This window comes from Somniosus microcephalus, unplaced genomic scaffold (genome assembly GCF_052327205.1).
Source record: "Somniosus microcephalus isolate GS21.2 unplaced genomic scaffold, FLI_Smic_1.0 unresolved_chr1, whole genome shotgun sequence".
NCBI classification, from domain to species: Eukaryota; Metazoa; Chordata; class Chondrichthyes; order Squaliformes; family Somniosidae; genus Somniosus; species Somniosus microcephalus.
Genome location: NW_028225179.1, coordinates 105835081 through 105849097, shown reverse-complemented (window position 1 = coordinate 105849097; position 14017 = coordinate 105835081). Strand labels below are relative to the sequence as shown.

General features: G+C 47.8%; 1 protein-coding gene across 1 annotated transcript in view; it reads right to left on the bottom strand.

Moving 5' to 3' along the window:
* pigc (phosphatidylinositol glycan anchor biosynthesis, class C) overlaps nucleotides 1-14017 on the bottom strand; it is a 105553-nt gene that overhangs the window by 10330 nt on the left and 81206 nt on the right. Inside the window, exon 3 of the mRNA XM_085974728.1 lies at nucleotides 3500-3654. Coding sequence (XP_085830854.1) covers nucleotides 3500-3654 — 155 coding nt within the window. The remainder of the gene's footprint in view (nucleotides 1-3499; nucleotides 3655-14017) is intronic.

The window sequence follows — 14017 nt, the reverse complement described above, 5'->3', positions numbered from 1 at the left end:
AGAGCTGTGGATGCTGAGTTTTTGAGTGTATTCAAGGACGAGATAGATTGATTTTTGGACTCTAGGGGAATCAAGGGATATGGAGATCAGGCGGGAAAGTGGAGTTGAGGTTGATGATCAGCCATGATCTTTTTGAATGGTGGAGCAGGCTCAGGGGGCCGTATGGCCTACTCCTGCTCCTATTTCTTATGTTCACACTGCTGTTATGGGCCGAGTTCCAGGATTTTGACCCAGCGACGATGAAGGAACGGCCGATATATTTCCAAGTCAGGATGGTGTGTGACTTGGAGGGGAACTTGGAGGTGGTGGTGTTCCCATGCGCCTGCTGCCCTTGTCCTTCTAGGTGGAAGAGGTCGCAGGTTTGGGAGATGCTACCGAAGCCGCCTTGGCGAGTTACTGCAGTGCATCTTGTAGATGGTACACACTGCAGCCACGGTGTGCCGGTGGTGGAGGGAGTGAATGTTTATGGTGGTGGATGGGGTGCCAATCAAGCATTCACTAACACCAACTAGACTTTGTGGTCTTAAAGGAACAGTCCCTGTTAAACACAACTGCGTCTTAGCAGCAGCATAGATAATGCAGTGTGAACCATAAGGTACAACGCTCCAGTCATTCTAAAACAGTGCTTCACATGACTTACCATTGGCAACACCACAAGGGACTCATTCATTTTTCCCTTTCATCAAAAACTTACTGCAACTCCAATCTTAAAGATGCGTAAAATAGGTCTGGAGCTCCTCTATGGAATAGCTGAGGCGAATAGCATCGATGCATTTAAGGGGAAGCTAGATAAATACTTGAGGGGAGAAAGGAATAGAAGGATATGTTGATGGGGTGAGATGAGGAGGGGTGGGAGGAGGCTCGTGTGGAGCATAAACACTGACATGGACCTGTAGGGCCGAATGGCTTGTTTCTGTGCTGTAAAGTTCGATGTAATTCTATGTAAATTGCTCAGTTGGTAAGTGCAGTCTGATCCCCACAATCCAGAAGGTACCAGGTATGACCCTCTAGCTCTGTGTTGAGTTAAGTGATCTCAGCAGAATTGACACCCTCAGCATCCTTGGGTTGATCAGAGAATCTTACAGCATAGAAGCGGCCCATTCGGCTGAAAGAGCTGTCCGATGTAGTCCCACACCCCAGCTTTCTCCCCATAACCCTGCAAATTAGTCCTCTTCAAGTACATGTCCAATTGCCTTTTGAAAGTTCCTATGGAATCTGCTTCCACCGCCCTTCAGGTAGTGTGTTCCAGATTATAACAACACTGTGGTGAAAAAAAATTCACATAGGATATACGGCATAAAAACAGGCCAATCGGCCCAACCAGTCCATGCCAGCGTTTATGCTCCACTCGAGCCTCCTCCCGTCTTTCCTCATCTAATTCTATCAGCGTAACCCTCTATTCCCTTCTCCCTCATATGCTAATCTAGCCTCCCCTTAAATGTATCGATACTATTCGCTTCAACCACTCCATGTGGTAGCGAGTTCCACATTCTCTCCACTCTTTGGGCAAAGAAGTTTCTTCTGAATTCCCTATTGGATTTCTTGGTGACTATCTTATATTGATGACCTCTAGTTATGCTCCTCCCCACAAGTGGAAACATTCTCTCTGTATCCACTCTATCAAAACCTCTCATAATTTTAAAGACCTCTATTAGCTCACCCCTCAGCCTTTTTTCAAAAGAGAAAAGCGACCCGGCCTGTTCATCCTTTCCTGATATGTATACCCTCACATTTCTGGTATCATCCTTGTAAATCTTCTCTGCACCCTCTCCAATGCCTCTATATCCTTTTTATAATATGGCGACCAGAACTGTACGCAGTACTCCAAGTGTGGTCTAACCAAGGTTCGATACAGGTTTAGCATAACTTCCCTACTTTTCAAATCTAGAAATAAACCCTAGTGCTTGGTTTGCTAACCTGTGGCGCAACTTTTAGTGCTTTGTGTATTTGTACTCCGAGATCCCTTTGTCCCTCTACAACACCCAGACTCGCACCCTCCAAGTGATCAGCGACCTCCCTATTCTTCCTACCAAAATGTAATACCTCACATTTCATCTCATTTCCCCTCTAGTTCTTTTGCCAATTATTTCAGATCTATGATTTGTGGTTAACCACCCACTTGCCAGAGAAAACAGTTTCTCTCTACCTGCTCTATCAAACCCCCTGGTCAATTTGAATATCTCTGTGAGGTCTCCCCTTAATGGGAGCCAAAAATAAGAGAGACCGTCAGTCGCTATTGCTGATCATGGTCCAGTGGTCCCCTTCGCGTAAGTCTGTATCTCTGGATGTCAGTCTTGGCTGCAATGTCGCCCCATTCTCAACACGCCAGGCTCACACGTGTACTTGGGTGGGGTACCAGAGGGCAACTGACACTGCTGGAGCCTTACCCTGGTCATGTCAAGCTCCTCAGCCGAGGGGGGAGAGGGAACGGGATCAGAAACCGAGGGAGAAATACATCGAAGAATGGGAGACGGGGGGGGGGGGGGGAGAGCAAAGCCCCGAGGACTGCAGGAAGCTGCAAAGCAACTCGCTCCAAGGCTGAGAAGGGGGTAAGTGACATTTGCCAGCCTGGGTTGTTGACTCCTGCCCTGCTGTCTGACCACTGCCCTGCCGTCCGACCCAAGGGCTTGGCACTCGCACCTCATCTGAGCAGCTCAGTATGACTGGCAGATGGGGAGCTCACTGATGACAATGGAGTTCAGCTATAGGCAGCTATTCCTGTCCAAACTAAGGAGTCTTTCAGATTTCACTCTACTCCCTCTGCAATGCAAACTTGTATTTATATCACGTCTTTCACAACCTCAGGACGTCCCATAGCGCTTTGCACCCAATGAAGGGCCTTTCTTTGAAGTGCAGTCACTGGTAGGAAATGTGGCAGCCAATTTGCACACAGCAAGATCCCACAAACAGCAATGAGATAACTGACCAGATAATCTCTTTTTAGCTGTTGGTTGAGGGATAAATTTTGGCCCAAGACACCGGGGAGAACTCCCCTGCTCCTCTTCGAATAGCGCCGTGGGATCTTTTACATCCGCCTGAGGGGGCAGATGGGGCCTCGGTTTAATGTCACATCCGAAAGACGGCACCGCCGACAGTGCAGTGCTCCCTCAGCACTGCCCTGGGAGCGTCAGCCTGGATTATGTGCTCAAGTCCCTGGGGTGGGAATTGAACTCACAACCTTCTGACTCAGAGGCGGGAGGGCTACCCGCCGAATCACAATGCACCCAATTCGGGAGCCCTTAACCCCCACACTCGCCACAGAGAATCACTACAACACTCAACTGAACACTCGTTTCCCTCAATAACATCTTGCTGGTCAGATTGAATGGGGACCAGGAGAGTTTTACTGTAGATTGGAGGGCAAGCTGGTAAACTAGTCTGCTTTACCTGCAGGCTGAAGTTAACCAGTGGACAGTACTGTATACCTGGGCACAAAATAAAACGAGGCCTCAAAACACACCTCCCGTTAACAAGGAGCAGTACTCGGGTTCGTACTTACGTGTTCGGCCACTGAGATTTCGCCCCTCCCCCGAGTCGATCATGTCAAACATGAAGTAGCCAAGGAGTGAGACGATAAGGCCATATCCGAAGAGCTGCTGAGGAGAGAGACGGGTCTGGTCCATATACCACCAGAGGACGACAAACACACACACACTGGGGGAATAAACAGAGCAACAGTGAGAGAGGGCACAGTGACACACCTACTGTACACACAGTGGGAATAAACAGTGAGAGGACACAGTGACACACCTACTGTACACACTGGGAATAAACAGTGAGAGGGGACACAGTGACACACCTACTGTACACACACAGGGAATAAACAGTGAGAGAGGGCACAGTGACACACCTACTGTACACACTGGGAATAAACAGTGAGAGAGGACACAGTGACACACCGACTGTACACACACTGGGAATAAACAGTGAGAGAGGACACAGTGACACACCTACTGAACACACACTGGGAATAAACAGTGAGAGAGGACACAGTGACACACCTACTGTACACACACTGGGAATAAACAGTGAGAGAGGACACAGTGACACACCTACTGTACACACTGGGAATAAACAGTGAGAGAGGACACAGTGACACACCTACTGTACACACTGGGAATAAACAGTGAGAGAGGACACAGTGACACACCTACTGTACACACTGGGAATAAACAGTGAGAGAGGACACAGTGACACACCGACTGTACACACACTGGGAATAAACAGTGAGAGAGGACACAGTGACACACCTACTGAACACACACTGGGAATAAACAGTGAGAGAGGACACAGTGACACACCTACTGTACACACACTGGGAATAAACAGTGAGAGAGGACACAGTGACACACCTACTGTACACACTGGGAATAAACAGTGAGAGAGGACACAGTGACACACCTACTGTACACACTGGGAATAAACAGTGAGAGAGGACACAGTGACACACCTACTGTACACACTGGGAATAAACAGTGAGAGAGGACACAGTGACACACCGACTGTACACACACTGGGAATAAACAGTGAGAGAGGACACAGTGACACACCTACTGAACACACACTGGGAATAAACAGTGAGAGAGGACACAGTGACACACCTACTGGACACACACTGGGAATAAACAGTGAGAGGACACAGTGACACACCTACTGTACACACTGGGAATAAACAGTGAGAGAGGACACAGTGACACACCTACTGTACACACACTGGGAATAAACAGTGAGAGAGGACACAGTGACACACCTACTGTACACACACTGGAGAATAAACAGAGAGAGGGGAGACAGTGACACACCTACTGAACACACACTGGGAATAAACAGTGAGAGAGGACACAGTGACACACCGACTGAACACACCATGGGAATAAACAGTGAGAGGACACAGTGACACACCTACTGTACACACACTGGCGAATAAACAGTGAGAGAGGACACAGTGACACACCTACTGTACACACACTGGGAATAAACAGAGAGAGAGGGCACAGTGACACACCTACTGTACACACTGGGAATAAACAGTGAGAGAGGACAGAGTGACACACCTACTGTACACACACTGGGAATAAACAGTGAGAGTGGGCACAGTAACACACCTACTGTACACACTGGGAATAAACAGTGAGAGAGGACACAGTGACACACCTACTGTACACACACTGGGAATAAACAGTGAGAGGACACAGTGACACACCTACTGTACACACACTGGGAATAAACAGAGAGGACACAGTGACACACCTACTGTACACACACTGGGAATAAACAGTGAGAGAGGACACAGTGACACACGTCCTGTACACACACTGGGAATAAACAGTGAGAGAGGACACAGTGACACACCTACTGTACACACTGGGAATAAACAGTGAGAGAGGGCACAGTGACACACCTACTGTACACACACTGGGAATAAACAGTGAGAGGGCACAGTGACACACCTACTGTACACACTGGGAATAAATAGTGAGAGAGGACACAGTGACACACCTACTGTGCACACACTGGGAATAAACAGTGAGAGAGGACACAGTGACACACCTACTGTCCACACACTGGGAATAAACAGTGAGAGAGGACACAGTGACACACCTACTGTACACACACTGGGAATAAACAGTGAGAGAGGACACAGTGACACACCTACTGTACACACTGGGCATAAACAGTGAGAGAGGGCACAGTGACACACCTACTGTGTACACACTGGGAATAAACAGTGAGAGAGGACACAGTGACACACCTACTGTACACACACTGGAGAATAAACAGTGTGAGAGGACAATGTGACACACCTACTGTACACACACTGGGAATAAACAGTGAGAGGACACAGTGACACACCTACTGTACACACACTGGGAATAAACAGCAAGAGAGGGCACAGTGACACACCTACTGTACACACAGTGGGAATAAACAGTGAGAGAGGACACAGTGACACACCTACTGTACACACAGTGGGAATAAACAGTGAGAGAGGACACAGTGACACACCTACTGTACACACACTGGGAATAAACAGTGAGAGAGGACACAGTGACACACCTACTGTACACACACTGGGAATAAACAGTGAGAGAGGGCACAGTGACACACCTACTGTACACACACTGGGAATAAACAGTGAGAGGGCACAGTGACACACCTACCGTACACACACTGGGAATAAACAGTGAGAGGACACAGTGACACACCTACTCTACACACACTGGGAATAAACAGTGAGAGAGGACACAGTGACACACCTACTGTACACACACTGGGAATAAACAGTGAGAGAGGACACAGTGACACACCTACTGAACACACACTGGGAATAAACAGTGAGAGAGGACACAGTGACACACCTACAGTACACACACTGGGAATAAACAGTGAGAGAGGACACAGTGACACACCTACTGTACACACACTGGGAATAAACAGTGAGAGAGGAAACAGTGAGAGAGGACACAGTGACACACCTGCTGTATACAAACTGGGAATAAACAGTGAGAGAGGACACAGTGACACACCGACTGTACACACACTGGGAATAAACAGTGAGAGAGGGCACAGTGACACAGCTACTGGACACACACTGGGAATAAACAGTGAGAGAGGACACAGTGACACACCTACTGAACACACACTGGGAATAAACAGTGAGAGAGGACACAGTGACACACCTACTGTACACACACTGGGAATAAACAGTGAGAGAGGACACAGTGACACACCTACTGTACACACACTGGGAATAAACAGTGAGAGGGGACACAGTGACACACCTACTGTACACACACTGGGAATAAACAGTGAGAGAGGACACAGTGACACACCTACTGTACACACACTGGGAATAAACAGTGAGAGAGGCCACAGTGACACACCTACTATACACACACTGGGAATAAACAGTGAGAGAGGACACAGTGACACACCTACTGTACACACACTGGGAATAAACAGTGAGAGAGGACACAGTGACACACCTACTGTACACACACTGGGGAATAAACAGTGTGAGAGGACACAGTGACACACCTACTGTACACACACTGGGAATAAACAGAGAGAGAGGACACAGTGACACACCTACTGAACACACTGGGGAATAAAAAGTGAGAGAGGACACAGTGACACACCGACTGTACACACACTGGGAATAAACAGTGAGAGAGGACACAGTGACACACCTACTGTACACACACTGGGAATAAACAGAGAGAGAGGACACAGTGACACACCTACTGTACACACACTGGGAATAAACAGTGAGAGAGGGCACAGTGACACACCTACTGTACACACACTGGGAATAAACAGTGAGAGAGGACACAGTGACACACCTACTGTACACACACTGGGAATAAACAGTGAGAGAGGGCACAGTGACACACCTACTGTACACACACTGGGGATAAACAGTGAGAGGACACAGTGACACACCTACAGTACACACACTAGGAATAAACAGTGAGAGAGGGCACAGTGACACACCTACTGTACACACACTGGGGAATAAACAGTGAGAGAGGACACAGTGACACAGCTACTGTACACACACTGGGAATAAACAGTGAGAGAGGACACAGTGACACACCTACTGAACACACACTGGGAATAAACAGTGAGAGAGGACACAGTGACACACCTACTGTACACACACTGGGAATAAACTGAGAGAGGAAACAGTGACACACCTACTGTACACACTGGGAATAAACAGTGAGAGAGGACTCAGTGACACACCTACTGTACACACACTGGGAATGAACAGTGAGAGTGGGCACAGTAACACACCTACTGTACACACTGGGAATAAACAGTGAGAGGACACAGTGACACACCTACTGTACACACACTGGGAATAAACAGTGAGAGAGGACACAGTGACACACCTACTGTACACACACTGGGAATAAACAGTGAGAGGGGACACAGTGACACACCTACTGTACACACACTGGGAATAAACAGTGAGAGAGGACACAGTGACACACCTACTATACACACACTGGGAATAAACAGTGAGAGAGGACACAGTGACACACCTACTGTACACACACTGGGAATAAACAGTGAGAGAGGACACAGTGACACACCTACTATACACACACTGGGAATAAACAGTGAGAGAGGACACAGTGACACACCTACTGTACACACACTGGGGAATAAACAGTGTGAGAGGACACAGTGACACACCTACTGAACACACACTGGGGAATAAAAAGTGAGAGAGGACACAGTGACACACCTACTGTACACACACTGGGAATAAACAGTGAGAGAGGGCACAGTGACACACCTACTGTACACACACTGGGAATGAACAGTGAGAGTGGGCACAGTAACACACCTACTGTACACACTGGGAATAAACAGTGAGAGAGGACACAGTGACACACCTACTGTACACACACTGGGAATAAACAGTGAGAGAGGACACAGTGACACACCTACTGTACACACACTGGGAATAAACAGTGAGAGGGGACACAGTGACACACCTACTGTACACACACTGTGAATAAACAGTGAGAGAGGACACAGTGACACACCTACTGTACACACACTGGGAATAAACAGTGAGAGAGGACACAGTGACACACCTACTATACACACACTGGGAATAAACAGTGAGAGAGGACACAGTGACACACCTACTGTACACACACTGGGGAATAAACAGTGTGAGAGGACACAGTGACACACCTACTGAACACACACTGGGGAATAAAAAGTGAGAGAGGACACAGTGACACACCTACTGTACACACACTGGGAATAAACAGTGAGAGAGGGCACAGTGACACACCTACTGTACACACACTGCGAATAAACAGTGAGAGAGGACACAGTGACACACCTACTGTACACACACAGGGAATAAACAGTGAGAGAGGGCACAGTGACACACCTACTGTACACACTGGGAATAAACAGTGAGAGAGGACACAGTGACACACCTACTGTACACACTGGGAATAAACAGTGAGAGAGGACACAGTGACACACCTACTGTACACACTGGGAATAAACAGTGAGAGAGGACACAGTGACACACCGACTGTACACACACTGGGAATAAACAGTGAGAGAGGACACAGTGACACACCTACTGAACACACACTGGGAATAAACAGTGAGAGAGGACACAGTGACACACCTACTGTACACACACTGGGAATAAACAGTGAGAGAGGACACAGTGACACACCTACTGTACACACACTGGGAATAAACAGTGAGAGAGGACACAGTGACACACCTACTGTACACACACTGGGAATAAACTGAGAGGAAACAGTGACACACCTGCTGCACACACACTGGGAATAAACAGTGAGAGGACACAGTGACACACCTACTGTACACACACTGGGAATAAACAGTGAGAGAGGACACAGTGACACACCTACTGTACACACACTGGGAATAAACAGTGAGAGAGGAAACAGTGAGAGAGGACACAGTGACACACCTGCTGTATACAAACTGGGAATAAACAGTGAGAGAGGACACAGTGACACACCGACTGTACACACACTGGGAATAAACAGTGAGAGAGGGCACAGTGACACACCTACTGGACACACACTGGGAATAAACAGTGAGAGAGGACACAGTGACACACCTACTGAACACACACTGGGAATAAACAGTGAGAGAGGACACAGTGACACACCTACTGTACACACACTGGGAATAAACAGTGAGAGAGGACACAGTGACACACCTACTGTACACACACTGGGAATAAACAGTGAGAGGGGACACAGTGACACACCTACTGTACACACACTGGGAATAAACAGTGAGAGAGGACACAGTGACACACCTACTGTACACACACTGGGAATAAACAGTGAGAGAGGCCACAGTGACACACCTACTATACACACACTGGGAATAAACAGTGAGAGAGGGCACAGTGACACACCTACTGTACACACACTGGGGAATAAACAGTGAGAGAGGACACAGTGACACAGCTACTGGACACACACTGGGAATAAACAGTGAGAGAGGACACAGTGACACACCTACTGAACACACACTGGGAATAAACAGTGAGAGAGGACACAGTGACACACCTACTGTACACACACTGGGAATAAACAGTGAGAGAGGACACAGTGACACACCTACTGTACACACACTGGGAATAAACAGTGAGAGGGGACACAGTGACACACCTACTGTACACACACTGGGAATAAACAGTGAGAGAGGACACAGTGACACACCTACTGTACACACACTGGGAATAAACAGTGAGAGAGGCCACAGTGACACACCTACTATACACACACTGGGAATAAACAGTGAGAGAGGACACAGTGACACACCTACTGTACACACACTGGGAATAAACAGTGAGAGAGGACACAGTGACACACCTACTGTACACACACTGGGGAATAAACAGTGTGAGAGGACACAGTGACACACCTACTGTACACACACTGGGAATAAACAGAGAGAGAGGACACAGTGACACACCTACTGAACACACTGGGGAATAAAAAGTGAGAGAGGACACAGTGACACACCGACTGTACACACACTGGGAATAAACAGTGAGAGAGGACACAGTGACACACCTACTGTACACACACTGGGAATAAACAGAGAGAGAGGACACAGTGACACACCTACTGTACACACACTGGGAATAAACAGTGAGAGAGGGCACAGTGACACCTACTGTACACACACTGGGAATAAACAGTGAGAGAGGACACAGTGACACACCTACTGTACACACACTGGGAATAAACAGTGAGAGAGGGCACAGTGACACACCTACTGTACACACACTGGGGATAAACAGTGAGAGGACACAGTGACACACCTACAGTACACACACTAGGAATAAACAGTGAGAGAGGAAACAGTGACACACCTACTGTACACACTGGGAATAAACAGTGAGAGAGGACTCAGTGACACACCTACTGTACACACACTGGGAATGAACAGTGAGAGTGGGCACAGTAACACACCTACTGTACACACTGGGAATAAACAGTGAGAGGACACAGTGACACACCTACTGTACACACACTGGGAATAAACAGTGAGAGAGGACACAGTGACACACCTACTGTACACACACTGGGAATAAACAGTGAGAGGGGACACAGTGACACACCTACTGTACACACACTGGGAATAAACAGTGAGAGAGGACACAGTGACACACCTACTATACACACACTGGGAATAAACAGTGAGAGAGGACACAGTGACACACCTACTGTACACACACTGGGAATAAACAGTGAGAGAGGACACAGTGACACACCTACTATACACACACTGGGAATAAACAGTGAGAGAGGACACAGTGACACACCTACTGTACACACACTGGGGAATAAACAGTGTGAGAGGACACAGTGACACACCTACTGAACACACACTGGGGAATAAAAAGTGAGAGAGGACACAGTGACACACCTACTGTACACACACTGGGAATAAACAGTGAGAGAGGGCACAGTGACACACCTACTGTACACACACTGCGAATAAACAGTGAGAGAGGACACAGTGACACACCTACTGTACACACAGGGAATAAACAGTGAGAGAGGGCACAGTGACACACCTACTGTACACACACTGGGAATGAACAGTGAGAGTGGGCACAGTAACACACCTACTGTACACACTGGGAATAAACAGTGAGAGAGGACACAGTGACACACCTACTGTACACACACTGGGAATAAACAGTGAGAGAGGACACAGTGACACACCTACTGTACACACACTGGGAATAAACAGTGAGAGGGGACACAGTGACACACCTACTGTACACACACTGTGAATAAACAGTGAGAGAGGACACAGTGACACACCTACTGTACACACACTGGGAATAAACAGTGAGAGAGGACACAGTGACACACCTACTATACACACACTGGGAATAAACAGTGAGAGAGGACACAGTGACACACCTACTGTACACACACTGGGGAATAAACAGTGTGAGAGGACACAGTGACACACCTACTGAACACACACTGGGGAATAAAAAGTGAGAGAGGACACAGTGACACACCTACTGTACACACACTGGGAATAAACAGTGAGAGAGGGCACAGTGACACACCTACTGTACACACACTGCGAATAAACAGTGAGAGAGGACACAGTGACACACCTACTGTACACACACAGGGAATAAACAGTGAGAGAGGGCACAGTGACACACCTACTGTACACACTGGGAATAAACAGTGAGAGAGGACACAGTGACACACCTACTGTACACACTGGGAATAAACAGTGAGAGAGGACACAGTGACACACCTACTGTACACACTGGGAATAAACAGTGAGAGAGGACACAGTGACACACCGACTGTACACACACTGGGAATAAACAGTGAGAGAGGACACAGTGACACACCTACTGAACACACACTGGGAATAAACAGTGAGAGAGGACACAGTGACACACCTACTGTACACACACTGGGAATAAACAGTGAGAGAGGACACAGTGACACACCTACTGTACACACACTGGGAATAAACAGTGAGAGAGGACACAGTGACACACCTACTGTACACACACTGGGAATAAACTGAGAGGAAACAGTGACACACCTGCTGCACACACACTGGGAATAAACAGTGAGAGGACACAGTGACACACCTACTGTACACACACTGGGAATAAACAGTGAGAGAGGACACAGTGACACACCTACTGTACACACACTGGGAATAAACAGTGAGAGAGGAAACAGTGAGAGAGGACACAGTGACACACCTGCTGTATACAAACTGGGAATAAACAGTGAGAGAGGACACAGTGACACACCGACTGTACACACACTGGGAATAAACAGTGAGAGAGGGCACAGTGACACACCTACTGGACACACACTGGGAATAAACAGTGAGAGAGGACACAGTGACACACCTACTGAACACACACTGGGAATAAACAGTGAGAGAGGACACAGTGACACACCTACTGTACACACACTGGGAATAAACAGTGAGAGAGGACACAGTGACACACCTACTGTACACACACTGGGAATAAACAGTGAGAGGGGACACAGTGACACACCTACTGTACACACACTGGGAATAAACAGTGAGAGAGGACACAGTGACACACCTACTGTACACACACTGGGAATAAACAGTGAGAGAGGCCACAGTGACACACCTACTATACACACACTGGGAATAAACAGTGAGAGAGGACACAGTGACACACCTACTGTACACACACTGGGAATAAACAGTGAGAGAGGACACAGTGACACACCTACTGTACACACACTGGGGAATAAACAGTGTGAGAGGACACAGTGACACACCTACTGAACACACACTGGAGAATAAAAAGTGAGAGAGGACACAGTGACACACCTACTGTACACACACTGGGAATAAACAGTGAGAGAGGACACAGTGACACACCTACTGAACACACTGGGGAATAAAAAGTGAGAGAGGACACAGTGACACACCGACTGTACACACACTGGGAATAAACAGTGAGAGAGGACACAGTGACACACCTACTGTACACACACTGGGAATAAACAGAGAGAGAGGACACAGTGACACACCTACTGTACACACACTGGGAATAAACAGTGAGAGAGGGCACAGTGACACACCTACTGTACACACACTGGGAATAAACAGTGAGAGAGGACACAGTGACACACCTACTGTACACACACTGGGAATAAACAGTGAGAGAGGGCACAGTGACACACCTACTGTACACACACTGGGGATAAACAGTGAGAGGACACAGTGACACACCTACAGTACACACACTAGGAATAAACAGTGAGAGAGGGCACAGTGACACACCTACTGTACACACACTGGGGAATAAACAGTGAGAGAGGACACAGTGACACAGCTACTGTACACACACTGGGAATAAACAGTGAGAGAGGACACAGTGACACACCTACTGAACACACACTGGGAATAAACAGTGAGAGAGGACACAGTGACACACCTA